Source organism: Pimephales promelas, chromosome 24 (assembly GCF_988280905.1).
Source record: "Pimephales promelas chromosome 24, fPimPro1.hap1.1, whole genome shotgun sequence".
NCBI classification, from domain to species: Eukaryota; Metazoa; Chordata; class Actinopteri; order Cypriniformes; family Leuciscidae; genus Pimephales; species Pimephales promelas.
In genome coordinates, this window is record NC_142792.1 from 2694612 (window position 1) to 2711975 (window position 17364).

The following is a 17364-nucleotide window of genomic DNA, read 5'->3' on the forward strand; positions in this document are numbered from 1 at the left end:
ATATATGGTATACTGCACTGGTCAACATGAAGCAAATCAACCATAATTTTAAACAACCCTTTCTTTACGCACCATCAGGATAAACTGACAAAATTGGATTACAAGAATGCAATTTCATGATAACTGCACACCACTAGCTCATATAAGTATTTTTTTAGATCAAGCGACAGCAACATAGCATACTAATACATACTAATGCTTTCCGTGTTTGCCAAAGAATGCTAAATTCCATTTCAAACACAGCATTTTTTTGTGTGTGAGAAAGAGAAAAGGTCTGTCTCCAATCATACAGTCGCTCTCTTACTCTGTTGGTATTCCTCTGATTTTCACTCAGTAAACAGTTTTGGGGGAGATGAGTTGAGCGGCTTCTAATCACCTCTTGGAAATCGAGATTTTCGGTCAGAAGATTGAGGTCTGCAGGAATGGGGGGGCAGGTGGTGGTGTTTCCATGGCAACACCTTCTCCTGTTCTCCCATAGACCTCCCATTTTTTATTCCTTACTTGAAAAAAAAGTATGATTCCAGATTGTGGCTAGTAATGCCCAATTAGACCTCTTCTCTCATATTAGTGTAAGAAAAAATTGCTTCCGCCTTTTGGGCGGGTGATGAAGATAATAAAGGTAAAATAGTGCTACATCATAGCTTGGGTTTCCCCATGCTGCCTGATTTTATTCACGCTGCTGGGCAGCCTGGACACCATTAACCAAATTTTCCCCAAAAATAGGGAACCAATCACAGAATGGGGAGGGAGCAGAAAGACGATGACAACAACGTATATGCGACACACCAAAGCAGTTTGTATATATCTATGGACCATGGCAGCGGACGCGAAGTTACCTTTTGATACAGGCTAATTTTTGACATTAAACATTTTGGCTCAACTGATTTTCAGAGGGGGGATTTAAAGCGGTTCCCTGTTAAAAGTGATTCACTTTTCATATAATGTTAGCCTTTTTTGTTGATCACATATTTTACCATTTCATGTGTTTTAACGGCTAACTTAACGTTAGATTGTGTTGCTTTGGACGCAGTTGTTCACTCCGGTAATATAATCATTTTTAAATTAATAAACTTATTTAAAAAATTTTTAATAAACTTTTTAAATCAATATTTTGAGTCACATTATTGACTTTTTTGGTAGGTAGCCATGTTATAAGTGGGAAAATGTATAGCGAGGCGGTTGTTACAGCGAATACAGCCACTTCAGGCTGATTCAAGACCCCTCCGCTTCGTGTTAGAGTTCACGGGATTGTATTCGCTATAACAACCATCTCGCTATACATTATCCCTTACTTTTATTTATTTATTTCTAAGAGGGCTGACAAGACGAAATAAGGACTGTCTAATCTGTTTAAACAGTGTGGTACAGCAACCAAACCATTTTTGCAGCGGTGATGTAATGACGCAATGACTTGCACTTGCGTTAGCCAGGCTAGCTACATCATATGTGTTGATTTAAAACGATGTAATATGTGTTGATATAAAAGTTCAATGACTCTCAGTAGAAAGGGACACCTTGAAATTCAGACCACCCAGAATGACTGACAGGGTGTCTTTGGGTGCTCAGAGAGCCATCAGCTGTAGATGAAAGAGACGCCCGGCATTTAAAAGGCCCCATGAAAGGTTTAGTAGGGCGGGCACATCTCTTGGAGCCTCACAAGGCTGTAAAAAGCCTTACAGCGCCTCTGAACCTTCAGTGTAACAGGGTGCATGCAAGAGATGAGCTGCATATGAGGTTTAGGAAAACACATACAGGAACTTTGTGCACAAAAAAGCAGCTGGCAGATTCCCTGGAGATTGGAAAAGGTGGGTGAATGCCATGTTTTTTTGTTTTCTTTCTCTACCTCCGCTTCAAAAGCTGTTTTCAAACTCCCACAATCTCACACCTATATTTGTGGCTAAAACACCCCCCACTCACGCACCCATCGGAAAGCAAAACCTGCAAACTGCTACATTTAACAGTTGCACAAGTAAGACAGACCTTCCCGTTGAATTCCCAGCTGCTTTTATGTAGCAAACAAGCCTTCTGGTTCTCTGGCATGAGTTCATCTACACCAATGGCCCTTTTGTTCACTTCAGGTGTCATTAATGTGAAATACAACTCTACAACAGAAAAGAAAATGGCAATTGCCTGAAGTAGCGGAGCAAATATGAAACTCGCTTGTATTTCACTAGAGCAAAAGCCAAGATTGGAAGTATTTTATTGATGATGGCACTGAAATCATGCCACTCTGTATGCCACAACCAATGGAAAATGTAATAAGACATTTAGGGGCTGTTTACACCTGGCCACTTCATGCTTCATGATTTATCAAAGCGATTCCATTTACACCTGGTCACATAAATGTGTTTTTGCAAAACGGATATAAATCCGATCTTCAATTCCCGCGCTATATGCGGATTTCAACATGACATCATGACTTTTGCGTAAACATACACGCCACTTTCGAGTCAAGTCGCATTTTGAGCTATCCGCTTGTTTGCGTGTATGTCTACGCCATTAACGTCCGCGTCATTCCGCGTGTCTGTACACGACGTCAAATCTCCAGTCATAAATGCCATTAACCCCAGTGACTGTTAAGTTTAGGGATGAGGTTAAGGTAAGTCATATCTTTTTCTTTCCTAGGATGGTAAGGGAACAGTCATAAATGCCATTAACCCCAGTGACGGTTAGGTTTAGGGACGGGGTTGAGGTAAGTCATATATTTATATAACGTTAAGTCAACGGCGTTCATAAACACGCTGAAAAGCGATTATGCGTCTTGATAGCACGCCAAAAATGGAAATACGAATTGGCGTGTCATACACACGCTACTTCATGAGATCAGTCTGGCGGATTTAATGAAGTGCAAGTGCAAAATCAGCAAAGACGGTGATGAGAGAGCGGCAACAGCCGTGGTAAGATCATTTCATTTCTTTACTTTTAATGAAGATGGTAGTGTTAATCGTCTGCGACTTACTTTCACTTTGATTTGCGATAGAATGTGGTGCGTTGGCTTGATAGGCGTTCAGCTGCTCATCTGAGGTGATGCGCATCGCAGTAGCGTCGTCATATCTGACTAAAATAGCATGACATATAGCCTGTTTATTTTTTAGCATTTTTGGGAGTAGTAACATTTAAATATGTGGTTTCAAGAACCAGATGCATTTACACTTGTCCAGTTTCGTCTGGAATGCGGCCCAGACCACCTCCTTAAGTGGTTTGAGCGATCGGATTCAAATCCGTCTCGAATGCGTTTCGGGGGGGATTTACACCTGGTCTTTTCACGATCGGATAGCTATCCGATCACAGAAAACGCATGAAGTGGCCAGGTGTAAACGGCCCCTTAGAATACGCAAGTTTATATTATGTTTATAAATAGTTTTAATTTACTGTATTTTATTTTTATTTTTCATTATTTCTTATTTTTTATTCTAAACTGTTTTAATTATTCTGATTTATTTTGATTATTTTAATTTCTTCTATGTAAAGCACTTTGAATTGCCATTGTGTATGAAATGTGCTATATAAATAAACTTGCCTTGCCTTGCCTTGCCTTGCCTATATTTATAAAGTCACATTAATTTAAGAATCTTAGTGTGTTATTTTATTTTAGCCTTTTTTTTGGATGATGCCACACTGACTGTCATCACTAACATATCTGTTATGGACGCTACAAGTTTCTTTGAGTGCAAAACCTGATGATTCATGATTTCATAATACAAGGACTTTCATCTTGTGAAATTTAATGGACCTTTTTTTTTAATTGCTGTCACTTTTTACTAAATCACGGACTGTCATTGTGAAACCACTGTATATTTTCCAACTTGGAAGTCTTTTTCCGATTTGTAGCTGCAGAAATTGTGTGAGTCATAAGACAGAGTCATTAATATCACTGTAAAGTCAGTGCAAACCCCTTTAGGCTGATGTACAGTGTGTCAGCGCAGACAATCAGAGCATTTTGATAGGCACAGGTGATACGCACACCAGCCTCTCAATACACAGCGGGTAGATTAGCACATGCAGCACTTGTCCATCAGCATTAGACCATATTTGTCATGATTCCCAAATGATTATAGACTTCCCTATTTACACACATGGCTTAGACAGTCATTGTTCTGTCACTGTCAGTGATTTGCTAATCCCAGTGTTGCATAGTGTATGGTTTATATTCTACTCTTTGTGTGTGTGTGTGTGTGTGTGTGTGTGTGTGTGTGTGTGTGTGTGTGTGTATATATATATAGATGTATTGTATATATACAGTATATGGGTTTTTTACCCTGTTTACTTATATTGTCAGCCCAAAATTCTTACAACCTAAGGTTTGTAATTTGTTTTCATGTCACAATTTTCCACCTTTTCTCCAAATACTACAACTAGTGTATGTAAATAATCTGTTATAGCCTAATCCCTTTGCAAGTAAGAAGAAAATGTGATTAATCGCCATGATTGTAGTTTTTATTGAGGGTTAAATGGGACCTGGACATTGGGGTCACTAAAGACAATAATATCAGCTTTGTTTGCATAGTGTGTTAATGTGTTTGTTTTTATGTGTGTCAAAGGACATTGTGGTAAAGTTCAGCTCTGACTGGAGTGTGTAATGTGTTTTCTCTATTTCTCTCAGGATGGGCAGCCTGACATCTTGCACACCTTCTGGAGTTCAGTCACTCAGACGCTCTCTGAGGAGCTACAGAAAGCCACAGCTGGTGAGTTTCAGTCTGAGGTTTTTGTTTGAGATGATGCCCTGCCATGCATCTCAAAAGCTCATTCTGTGTGTGAGTGTGTTACACAAGCTCCCCTCCTGTGCCTCGCCTCTCTCTTCTCCCTCGCTCTTGCTTTCTTTTCATCACATTGCAGTCGGATTCAAACTCTATTACCCACGTACACACTTCTGGTGTTGCTTTTGGGAAGACCGTCTCTTAACCCTTTCCTCTTCTAACTGAGGTTGTAAGCAATCTCAGATATTGTTCATCCGCAGCCTTTACACCATCGGCTCAAGCCTGGAGGGCTTCTTGGAGAAGCGTTTACATTTACATAGTCTCTGATGATTCTTCAAGCTCCGACGCAGCCAATGAGAGAGCCCAGCATAAAGAAAATAAAAAAATGATCTCTTCGCTTATCTCAGGCTGTTATCGTCACTAAGGAGCAGGATGAATCAAGGCAGGTGTTTGGTTACAAGGGAATATGGAGGAAAATGGAGACCTTCAAAGTTCAAACGTGAGATTCATGTGACTACACAGATGTGTAACCAAAACAGACATCTATCTTTACACAACATCAAATAAATTACAGCATTATTTGCACTGTTAAAAGTTGTGCCGCGGTTAATTTTACAATTTTTAATAAACTTCAGAAGGATAGTATGTTGTATGATGATTCTTTAGATCAGTAGATAAGTGCTGTATGTAGGGCTGTAGTCAAGACAACCTTTGTCAAGTCCAAGACCAGGACTAGTCGAGTCCAAGTCAAGACCGAGTCCAAAGAGGTTCGAATCCGAGTCAAGAACAGAAAAAAAAATGCATGACATTATCAAGACAGTAATTTTGGGTTATAATTTGTTGATCTAAAAGCAAAAGTGTCACAACACCCAGGATTTTTAAGTAGTATCTAGTAAGATACTCCGATACTCCGCTCCGTTGTAGTGAGAACTTGGTTGGTTAATTTTGGCATTTTCTAAGTTAACGTTACCCTAATAGGCTATTAATAAATGAACACACATACAAAAATGTCTTTCGTTCTGTAGGTGTCCTGGAGATTATTTCTGTTCGTCCTAAACGCATTTTCTATTGTCAATTTCATCATCGTTGTCAGATAACATTAACGTTACCCAAATGAACCACCTTTAACGCAAATATGACACCCACACAGCTAGCTACTACCACCATACGAAATCGAACTTAAAATTTTATGACGTTAGGCTGATGCAAAGTTTACAAATGCAAAATTAACGGGCATGCAGACGCAGAGCGTGACGTGCGAGGATAATCTAGTGTGATTGGTGGCCAGTGTTTCACTTTTCCTTCAATATTATTAACATAATAGAAAGACACCTGGACTCGGTCGAGACCAAAAGCCATATTTGGCAAGACCAGTGGCCGAGACGGAGTCCGAATACCAGTGAGTCCGAGACAGAGACTATTTATATAGAGACATGCCACTTCCTCAATCCTTAATACAAATGTATAGGGAAAACGCATAACATCAAAGATGGCGGTTGTATGCAAATGCCCTGCCCCTCCCGCTGGACAGCCAATCGTCTGCTTTTAACGGTCAAGCTGGGAAACATTTAAATACGTTACTGTTTGAAAAGGCGGCAGATTTGATATGCAGTGTATGTGTGCGTTGTGTAAATATCAGACATCCCAAGTCTTCCAGAAGTACCGGGTGTCTCCCTCAGATTGATAGAGGCTCGCTGATGTCCGCAAATTAGTTCAAATCTCCCGGAATCTAGAGCGAGCGAGCAAGAGCGCGCACCGACAGAGAGCAAGAGAACCCATGCGCAGTAAAAGTATAACCTGTGGGAAAACTGTGTTTTAAACCTTATTTTGGGGTAAAGTCATCAAACTTTTTCAGCGATTTTTATTATATTTTACTGCTGTTTCTATACATGCAGTTTTTATGTCCCGATGACCAGTGAAAGTGCAGTTATAACTCTCTGCCCATTCATTTAGATGGAGCCTGGTCTTGTTAAGTCTGAAATAGCTGCCCGGAGGCATTGCCAAGATGGCGGCGAGTGGCATGACTTGCCTAAAAGGACTTATGTCCGAGACCATAGAAAAACGGTCTCGAGTTTGGACTCGAGTCCTACAGCCCTGGCTGTATGCTTTAAATTAGTCTGTAACTGGGAAAGCTACCACTGCAATGTCACTTCTTCCACCAAGTGGGAGTGAGATTTTCCTTAGACTTTTGTATTGTATATCAACTGTTGGATTTCTAAGCTGGTAGCAATGCATTTTGATTTTACAGACAAATTTTTATCCATAGCTACTTGTAAGTTAATGCCAATGACTTGTTAGTCTCATGCTCTGGTAAACCAAAGGTTACTGTTTCAACCCCAGAAGGGACATTTCATGTGCTATAACCATTGCTCTCTTGATTTAGGCACTTAACTTTCTCCACAGAAAATGTTTTCTGGATGAACGAGTCTGGCAAATGAATAAATTTAAATTTCATTATTAACTTCATTGATGAAATCTACATTATTTTTGTGGCAGTATTACAACAGAGAGCCACTCTGGATAGCACAGAATCGACTCATTAATGGAGCACATGGCTTATGATTGCAGCCAGTGTCTATCTTAATTAAAGTGCTAAACATCTTGGACAGCACGTCCACCCTGCAGAGACACAGTAATTTAGACCGTGGCCTTGATGGTGCGGCCCTATTGATCCCTGCCAGTGTTATCACGACTTAAAGACGCTTTGTGCTTCACTCCCGCTGATCAATAGAAAGCTAATAGGAGCCTTTGCATCCCTTTCATTATCCAAATGCTTCTGCATTACTCCCTCTTATAAGCCTTTACCAAGCCTTGATTTGAAACCTCTCAATCAAACTTGCTTTTATATTCTCAGAACCCTAGGTGGCTTACTTTCATACATCAATTAGGCGAACTTTGCCAAAATACTCTCAAAAACTGAGAATGTTTAAAGTGAAGATGCTCTTAAAAAAACTATTACAGCTCCAAGTGGCCATCAGAAAACATTTTAGTTCTCAGGTCGACTGTTATAGACTCTGTCTTGAGACATCACTGCTCCACAAGTCTTCAAAGAAGATTCGTTTATAAATGATTTATCACTCTCTTTGTCCTAAAATACCTTTTATGACTACTGACAGCTCCCTGCCTCTTCCCAGAATTATTTCCTGAACTGTTTGTCTTTCAAAGAGAATGTCAAAAAAGATGAAGCCAGTATTCCTCTCAATGCTTTGCATTTTTGTCTTTGTCTTCACATTGCTTGAACCCTGGGGACCCATGGATTATTTTGCTATCTGTCAGGGTGCTGGTTTAGGGTCATTTCTTCTGTTTTTATTATTTATGTTATTTTTCTTTTTTATTTCATTATTACAACATGAAAAACAAAATCTGGACCTCGACTAAAATTTGTTCAGTGAACATGCTATTTTTCACCATTTCACCAGTGATATTTGTTTGTTGTTGTTTTTTATGCACCTCGTCACCTTCCCTGAGGAAATATTTTCTTGACTGTCAGTAGTTGTGTTTATACACTGCTCTATGGCAGTTTTATGTAGTGTGGAAATTTAAGCTCCACTGCCAGTAATAACTCAGAAACGTAGCATCAGCTGAACATGGTTACAGCTAATATTCAGTACTCCATCAGTAGAGCAGGAACAAACGGTGAAACAAAGACGGAAACCATTTAAAATTCTTGCGCCTCTGCTCAATTATGCATTCATCAAATCAATCTGCATAGGAAACAATCTGCATAATATTCGAAACGAGCATTTAATCACCTGTAAAGTTGGGTTATTACCATATTAATGAATAGGTATTTTTATACAATTCCATCTGTTTGACTCTCCATGGATTCTCTTTATTTGGTGTTATTTTGTTAGAGTGGTTGGAGATTAGGGAATTGTGGTTTTTTAGCTCACTGAGTTGCTAAGAGAGGATTTGTAGTTTTAAATCATTCTAGATAGTCATATGGTATTCACAAAAATTACTATTTAATGTCAACACTGACCAGGGTTCCCACAACTTGGTTAACTTCAGGTTCAAGGACCCTCCAAGGACTTTCCAGGTCCAATACCCTCAAATTCAAGGACTTAAATGAGTAGTTCACTTTTAAAAAAAACTTTTGCGGATAATTTACTGTCATCCAAGATGTCCACATCTTTCTTTCTTCAGTCGAAAAGAAATTAAGGTTTTTGATGAAAACATTCCAGGATTTTCTCCATATAATGGACTTCATTGGGAGCCAAACGGTTCAAGGTCCAAATGAGAGTTTAAGTGAAGCTTCAAAGGGCTTTAAACGACACCAGACGATGAATTTATCCATGTGTCCATCTTCGCTATTTAAACGCGTCCCCTTCTCTATTTTTTAATTTTTATTTGTTCACAGCATCAACCTTCCTGAAGCAGGCTCTGGAAGGAGAGTATCCCAAACTGTTGAGGCTTTATAATGAGCTGTGGAAGCGTCTGCAGCAGTACAGCGCAAGCATACAGGGGGCGCTAGCGAGCAGTGGTGCGGGTCTAGATGTGGAACTGCCAGCATCAGAACATGATACTGACGATATGTTCACCCGGACCAAACCAGACTATGAGTGAGTACTACCATGATACATGCACACTAACTCTCTAACACATTTGTTAATTTGTCTTAATAATCATCTGTAATGATTTGATCAAGTTTAGTCCCATACAGCAATGTTCCATGATACATAATAGTTTCTACCAAAATGCAGTAGCTGCTACAATGTTTTTTTTATGACAGTAATGGCTAACATGAAGTTACTAGTTTTATTGTTGTAACAACACTAACGAATATGGTATTTTTGTAAAAACTATTATTTCCATGAAACTTTTTTTTCCCAAGGGGAATCCATAGTAATGCTTTGTTTTTAGTACAAAATTGCAGCTATCAATCACTGAAATGAAACATAATGACTGATTTAACATTTTGGGATGTTAAATGCAAGCAGTCAAACAGAAATGCCACGATTTCTCATCATAAAAACGAGAAGTTCATTATCTACACAAGCTATCATCTTCCTAATCATTCCTGGTGGCGCAACAAAAATTCTGCCAACCCGCAAAGTGCTCTCAAAAGTGCTCTCATTAATCACACAGCGTTTCTGCCTTTCACCTGGATAGAGAGATGCATTAGAAAGCAAAGAAGCTCTTCTACTCTCAGGCACATTGTCAAATAATGCATCAAGGTTTCTGCCACTGCTCTGATCAAACACCCAGATCCCATACGCTCAGTTGATCCTATCGCATAATACAGCTCAAAAAATCTTGTCAAGATGCATGACAAAGCTAACAACCTGCAATTAAAGCCAAGATTATTACAGCATCTTGTCAAAAACTAGCAAATGTCAGGGTTATGTGGGGGGTAAACGGTTCTCTTTGTATTTTATTTTGCAGAAATTCAGTAGATCTATATTTGGCTCACACAAAGGAGTTCTGTGTACTGCTGGAAGTTCAACATTGAACAGCATTCGCTGACTTAAGTCCAGAGAGAAATGAAATTGATGCTATTGTTATGCAGAAATCTGTCATGTGTTCGTTTGCTTAGCTCTTTTTGTCCTGTCTTTAATGTTCGTTTGGTTTTTAGTTTCTGACATTAATGATGCTGATTCTTACAGAAACGTATTGCATTCACTTGAGGAAACAAAATCTACTCTGTTTTTCTAAATTAACGAGTTAATTACCTCAGAATTACGAAATAATTTTTCTTGAAAAAAAGTTTCACTCGGTTTTTATGAATTAATGAGTTTTGAATTAATGAGATTAATGAGAAATTTTTGAGATAAGTCATTAATTCAGAAAAAACAGAGCAATGATCAGAGCAATGAAAAATGATCTCGTAATTCTGACATAATTAACTTGTTAATTCAGAAAAACAGAGCAAAACTTTTTTGCATGAAAAATATATCTCATAATTCTGAGATAATTAACTCATTAATTCGGAAAAAAGTACATTTTTTTCGTCTTGACCGTAGTGTCAAGGTTTCTACAAACGCTTACATTTTTTTGCTTTAAAGCATTTTGATGGAAAAAAGTAAACGTGTATTATTTATGATAATGAATTTCTTTTTTAAGCCTCTATTTCACATTATTTATCCATTTTAATGGCGATCCTTATTACTGTAATAAATTATATTTTACTGTAATGCAGTAAAAATAACTGAAATGTTTTTCATTTAAACCAGAATAAATGCCAGAAAACCTATACTATCAGGATGTATACAGTAACAAATAAATCATTACTTATTTTTTATTTTATAGTGATGATTCCATTATGATAATGAAAATTTTATAATCAGATAATGCCTAATTTTCAGACCTTACAATATAATGAAAGGTCTGGAACTTTTAATGAAAATGGTAGCCATTGGGGAAACAGTATTACTTCAGTCATATCTCAGTTATGCTCTTTATCAACAATTGGTCAAACAAAAAATTATTATTTGAAATTAAGAAGCTGTAAGCCAAGAGATGTAATTTATTACAATGGCGAAATCAAATCCTTGAGGCTTTGATCCCTACTGAGATGAGGAGTGTAAGTAGGCTACGTTTCATTAAGTGCTACTTTTGATTTAGTCTAATTTGTAATTATCTCTGCGGGCAGGCCTCTCATTAAATTTAGAGATTTAGGTCAGTGAAATTTTAGACATAAACACAGTGTATGTATCACAAAATACATGTCATGTGTTTATCAAAAACACAAAGATATAATAGTTTGATGACAGGACATTGGAGATGACCTCAAGATACAGCAACTGCCAGAAAACTCTTTGACTTTACACATGTTGGCATTTATGTTTTACATATACTCTTTGTGAAGCAAATTAAAATCCATTTTGATGTTTTTTTCCAGTCCAGAGAAGGATCTGAAGGATTCTCTTCAGCCATATGAAGCAGCCTACCTATCCAAGTCTCTGTCCCGACTCTTTGACCCCATCAACCTTGTTTTCCCTCAAGGGGGCCGAAACCCACCCTCTAATGATGAACTGGACAGCATCATAAAAACAATAACCAGGTACACCTCCAAAATACATTATAACTCTTTCTCTATACTGCCTTCTAAGAGATCTAATTTTGGCCAATTGTTAAAGGGTAAGTTAGCCGATTTTCAACCAACTTTGTATTGTTACAATGTCAGTAGTATATCATCACCTTCCTAAAATAATTGGCCAAGTAAACACAAAAAACTGTGTTTATTATATTTACTTAGTTCTTCTTGATGCAGCCATCTTGAAAAGCCTCATTGTATTTTTGACTTAGACAAAATAAAACGGTCTAAGTCACACTCTTGACATAGGCCTATACTATAGGGGTAGAATTGCATGATCTGTTCAACTGAGGATGTGGGCGATTTTAGCAGAGCTGGCCAGCATCATGAGAAGATGACTTATGCAAAAAAAGTCAAAAATGACTTGGGCTAGTATTTTAGGAAGGTGACAATATGGGAATTTCAAATTAAACAGAGATTGACAGAGAAGGGTGCCAAAACCAAAAGTGCATTATGGGTGTGTTGACATTTTTTAGCAAAGGGGAATAGCATAGCCCTTTTTATGTTTTCTCTAGTCATGTGGCACTGATTATTAATTTTTTTAATTGCATTTCGACTGCCAACTTTTATTAATAGCCCATCTTACCAGTGGTGAATTACCTCTTTTAAGTATGCATTGCATGTATTCTTGATAAGGAAGGCAATCCTAATACTAAAAAGCCTTAATTTAATCCATTTAATACTAAAAAGCATTGCTATATTAAACAGTCTAATCTATTTACAGATGGACAAATAATGGGCTGGTGAATTTATGGGGATTAGATTGGACTACTGACACTGTTTTTATTGACTGTAATTGGTTGTCAGTTGATCCTGCGTGTTGTTTTTTGCACGTTAGTGAGCTGAATGTTGCATCAGTGGATTCCGGGCTGACGATCGCAGTGGCCAAGAACGCAGCCAAGACGGTGCAGCTCTTCTGCGTCAAGTCAGAGCAGCTGGTAAGAGACACACAGGGATAATGAGCAAGGTTGAGCGGGAGGCTGTTTGCTCTCATGCCCCTCAACCCTGCCGGTGAGGTGACGTACACTGTTGGCGAATGAGCTCATTATGAAAGCTCGGCTCATCTCAACAAGCGTCAGAGAATCAGTGCACCTGCTGTGAGCCGTGACCTGGACAAGAGGCGGGAAGGATCCCAACCTGCCTAGTTAGAGGTGCTAGTTCCTTTGGTCTATAAATCAGGCCAAGGTGAGATTGCGTCAGAATGCAATGCTAGGTCAGTAGTTGCTCAACTAACAAATGAATGCCAGTAAATGGATAAAAAATCTGTATGCAACGCAATGGTAAATTGACTACATTTATATAGCACTTCACAGACCCAATGGCCACCAAAGTGCTTTACATCACCCAATCACTCACTCATTCATACAGCGATGGTGGTGTCAGCCATGCAAGGCGCCATCCAGCTCGTCGGGAGCAGCTGGGGTTAGGTGTCTTGCTCATGGACACCTCAACACTTTGTCAGAAAAGAAGATTGAACCACCAACCTTCTGGTTTGTAGGCAATCTACATGAACTACTGAGTCACTGCCGCCCAATGTTCGTGCTATTACTTTATAAAATGTACTCCACTGTTGTTATTTTGTGGGCATTGAAGTGGTCAGAGTGGCTTGAGTCTCCATCTCAATGTAAATAGTGACCAGTTTCCCAATGATCATCCACATTGAGTTACATGAAAATAATAGGCGTAACAAACTTTTCAATGAAATCCTTAAAGGGGTGGTACAATGGTGTTTCATGTATTCACAGTTATTTACAGTGTTAAAGAGATGGATTCTCATGCTAAACATGGCCAAAGTTTAAAAAAATATATTTTGGACGAATAACGGAGAATTTCTGTGCCGAAAAACTTACAAGTACAAGTTTCGGCTGTTTCTTTTTCGATCGTGGATCTAATGACGTAGATGAAAGTGGAACTCCTTATATGAGCATTTCTCTCAGAAAAGCGTCGACCAGAGGAGAGCGAGACCGCGCACATCAACGCACTTAATCAATAAATCAGTAGGCTCGAGATTGCTGAAAAACTGATCTAGCTTTCTGGGAATTAATCCTTTAAATCCTTAATCAGTTAATTTGTCCTACTCTCCAAAGGTCCTGCAACTGACTTCAGAGATAAGACAAAAAATAATTTAAAGGCAAGATGAAATCTTAATTTGTCCTATTTACTTTCTTCAGTGAAAAAAAAAATAAAACCTTGATATCAACATTGATAACAATTATAAAATGGTAAACTGAAGCAATCATAATTTTCTTGTTGTACTTGACTCAACATCTTTCATAGTTTAAAGGGTTAGTTCGGTATTTTACACTTTAAGCCCTGTTTTAAGATTGTTAAAATCGCGGCAAAAGATGCTTTCCAACAGGTTTTATTGTAGTTTTTGTCTGACTCCATTGACTTTACTTGATACAAAAACTACTATAACATCTGTTGGAAAGCACCCCAGACCACTCGGTGAGTTTCACATCTTTGTAAACTAAAGTTCATCACTGTCACTTTTTTACCCCGCCGTCCAATCACATTGGAGGAAGGGTGGGGCTAATACCACACCAACCAACTGTCACAACATTCTTTCTTTACAACATCAACCAGCAGAGCTAACCGGATATTCTGTATCATAGCAACAAAACGTCTCAACGGAAAAAACGCTGCGCTGCCAAAACGCTCTCAAGTGCCCACAGCTAGGCATTTTCAGCTGGCTAAAAACCCTTTGGTGGACACACGGCCTTAGAGATAAGACTCGACTTGCTCATGTATGTCCATCTCCATTCACTATGAGCTGGAGGTGAGATTGATTGTGCCTGGCCAGGGAGGGTGTGATTGGATTAGTCCAGTGTCTGTCCTCGAATCACTGGCCAACTGACTCAATCTGTCTTATGTCAGCAAGCAGATGAATAACGAGAGTTTGGTTCTGTTATTTCCTTCAGTAGATGTGTGAGATGAGAACCCTGTGAACTCAATTCAGGTTCAGTTCAGAGCCAAACCTTGACCTCCCCTTGGACTGTCTTCAGGAAATGATATCATAGTAGCATATTGCATAAATCTCACATAAATCTCGCATAAAAGGCCTCACAATCTTAGGAACAAGAAGATCTCCCAGACACAGATGGTTTCGTTTTTATCAAACCCAGCTTAACACAGGCAGCAAAGAGACTCCATCGGCTAATGGATGGATATTAATGAAGTCAGAGGGAAGGACTGTATCTCTATTGACCTCTCATATCCTTCCTGCATTGATAATTTAACGGGACTTAAACCATCTCTGATACACAGATGTACGCAGAGTGCACTTGCAGGGAGAATGATTTCTGAAACGTGGCTAAAATTGCTTGGATGGCTTTGAGAGTCCTTTTTTCAAGCCAGTGTCCTGATGATGCAGATGTCATTGTCCAATCAGATGACGCAATTAATGCCAGCTTTCTTCAGCAGCTATGCTGAGAAGTACTGTAGAGTTAAACTATTGAAGAGTTTTTGTAACTTAAGTAAAAATATAAGTTTTTAGCTCAGATTTTCACTTTGTGTAGCCTACTATTGTTTCAAAAATGGATCTTGGATGTAGTTTGATGACTTTAGGTTATCTTAAAATGGCTTTGTTTGAAAGAACTTTCCTGTAATCTGATCAATCTTCTCTGAGGATTACCAACATGACATCATGACTTTTGCGTAAACATACACGCCACTTTCGAGTCAAGTGGCGTGTTATCTCTACGCATTTTGTGCTATCCGCGTGTATGCGCGTATGTCTACGCTATTAACGTTCGCGTCATTCCACGTGTCTGTACACGTCGTCAAATGTCCAGTCATAAATGCCATTAACCCCAGTGACGGTTAAGTTTAGGGATGGGGTTGAGGTAAGTCATATCTTTTTTTTTACCTAGGATGGTAAGGGAACAGTCATAAATGCCATTAACCCCAGTGACGGTTAAGTTTAGTGATGGGGTTGAGGTAAGTCATATATTTATATAACGTTAAGTCAACGGCGTTCATAAACACGCTGAAAAGCGATTATGCGTCTTGATAGCACGCCAAAAATGGAAATACGAATTGGCGTGTCATACACACGCTACTTCATGAGATCAGTCTGCTCTGGATTACAGAGGTATGATGTTTTTGGTCTTCGGGTAGACATAAGGTTGCAGGGCAGTTAATCTCAGAATGGTTCATTTATTGGACTGAAGATATGCCCCGGGGACTATGATATATTTAACATCAGGTGTGAAGGAGCAACCCACCTTGAATCATAACTAGTGTTACTGCATCTCCTCACCTGCCACGGGAAACGTTAATTAACTGTTGCCTTTCCATTTTTAGACCGTTGCCATGGTTACCCACGCTGCCACCATCCTATGTGGCTTTTCCTCGCAGACGATGTGTGATATTTTTTTCTCCCCAATTTTATTTCCCCAGCCCCCAACCTTTGATGAGAGAAGCCTATACTGCTTTTTTACAATTTCGACTGAGTTGTTTTGTCTGTAGTGGCTGTTTGTTTATGTCAGGAGGCAGCAGTGCAGCACGAATATGTGTTTGTGTGCGGTGGTCCAATCGTGACTAAGACAACCCTCTCCTTGTTAGTTCCTGTGGTGTGGCACTAAGCATGGCAAATCCTTCTTCTTTTCCCCCTCCCTGTTGCTCGCCCTCCTACCCACAATGCCACCTGCTTTTGCCGTCTGAGCTCCATGGTGACGCCCGTGTCTCAGCATGCTGACCGCTGTGCCACCACTGAGCAAAGCGCTTCTGACCTCAGACGAACACTGGGATATCTGGGGAAATTAGTGATTGCCTGCGGTCGCCTTGCTTTTGAAGTTGACTCTTTGATTATTTACTCAAGTCTTTGGTTGTGACACTTAATATTGTTTAATCCCTCGATTTTCTCCCTTTCTTCTTTCTTCTTATCACTTCCTTCTGTCTTTCTCTTAGCTGTGTACGCAGGGGGACGCCAGTCAGGTGATCGGACCCCTGACCGAAGGCCAGAGGAGAAACATTAACGTGGTGAACTCTCTTTTCCGCCTGCAGCAAGCTGTGGCTAAAGTAAGAATGCTGTCTCTTATACAACAATTCCCCATGACGTCACAACAGTAATAGATGTTAATAGATGTTCTTCCGGGTGGCAAAAGCCTAAGCGATCCTATGGCAACGCGAGTAAATTGCTTGGACCCACCGTTGACTATAAAAATGTAATAAAAATTTTATTAAATATAATCCGTTTTTTTTTTATCATAATAACAACTGTGTTTAATGAGATAAGTAAAGAATACAATAAATATGTAATATAGTATGCCTACACATAATTAGCAAAATACTTTCTAGCTCTTTTTTCTAGCCAAAATAACGTGTTATATAGCCTATCATGGTCATTAAATGGATTTCCTGAGGGAAATGTTATGTGACATAATTGTTCTCCAGCTGTTTGCGCGGTTGAAAAACACTGATTCGATATTATATATGAGGAATATACATTTCGGTAAGTTGCGTGAGAAAATGGATGTGGTGCGAGAGCGTGTGAAAAGTGACAATTGCATGAGTCTCACCGTCTCATGGTCGGCTCTTTTACTTCAGGCAGTAGGCACGTTTCCATTACAGATTTGCGCAAAACTTTTGCGATATTTTCCAAATTTCGATAAAAAACTATTGCGAAAT

At 39.1% G+C, this 17364-nt stretch overlaps 1 protein-coding gene across 1 annotated transcript in view; it reads left to right on the top strand.

The window, feature by feature from the left end:
- Positions 1–17364, top strand: part of cog5 (component of oligomeric golgi complex 5) — a 75759-nt gene that overhangs the window by 44444 nt on the left and 13951 nt on the right. Inside the window, exons 11-15 of the mRNA XM_039660536.2 lie at positions 4604–4685; positions 9058–9259; positions 11539–11700; positions 12572–12671; positions 16645–16755. Coding sequence (XP_039516470.1) covers positions 4604–4685; positions 9058–9259; positions 11539–11700; positions 12572–12671; positions 16645–16755 — 657 coding nt within the window. The remainder of the gene's footprint in view (positions 1–4603; positions 4686–9057; positions 9260–11538; positions 11701–12571; positions 12672–16644; positions 16756–17364) is intronic.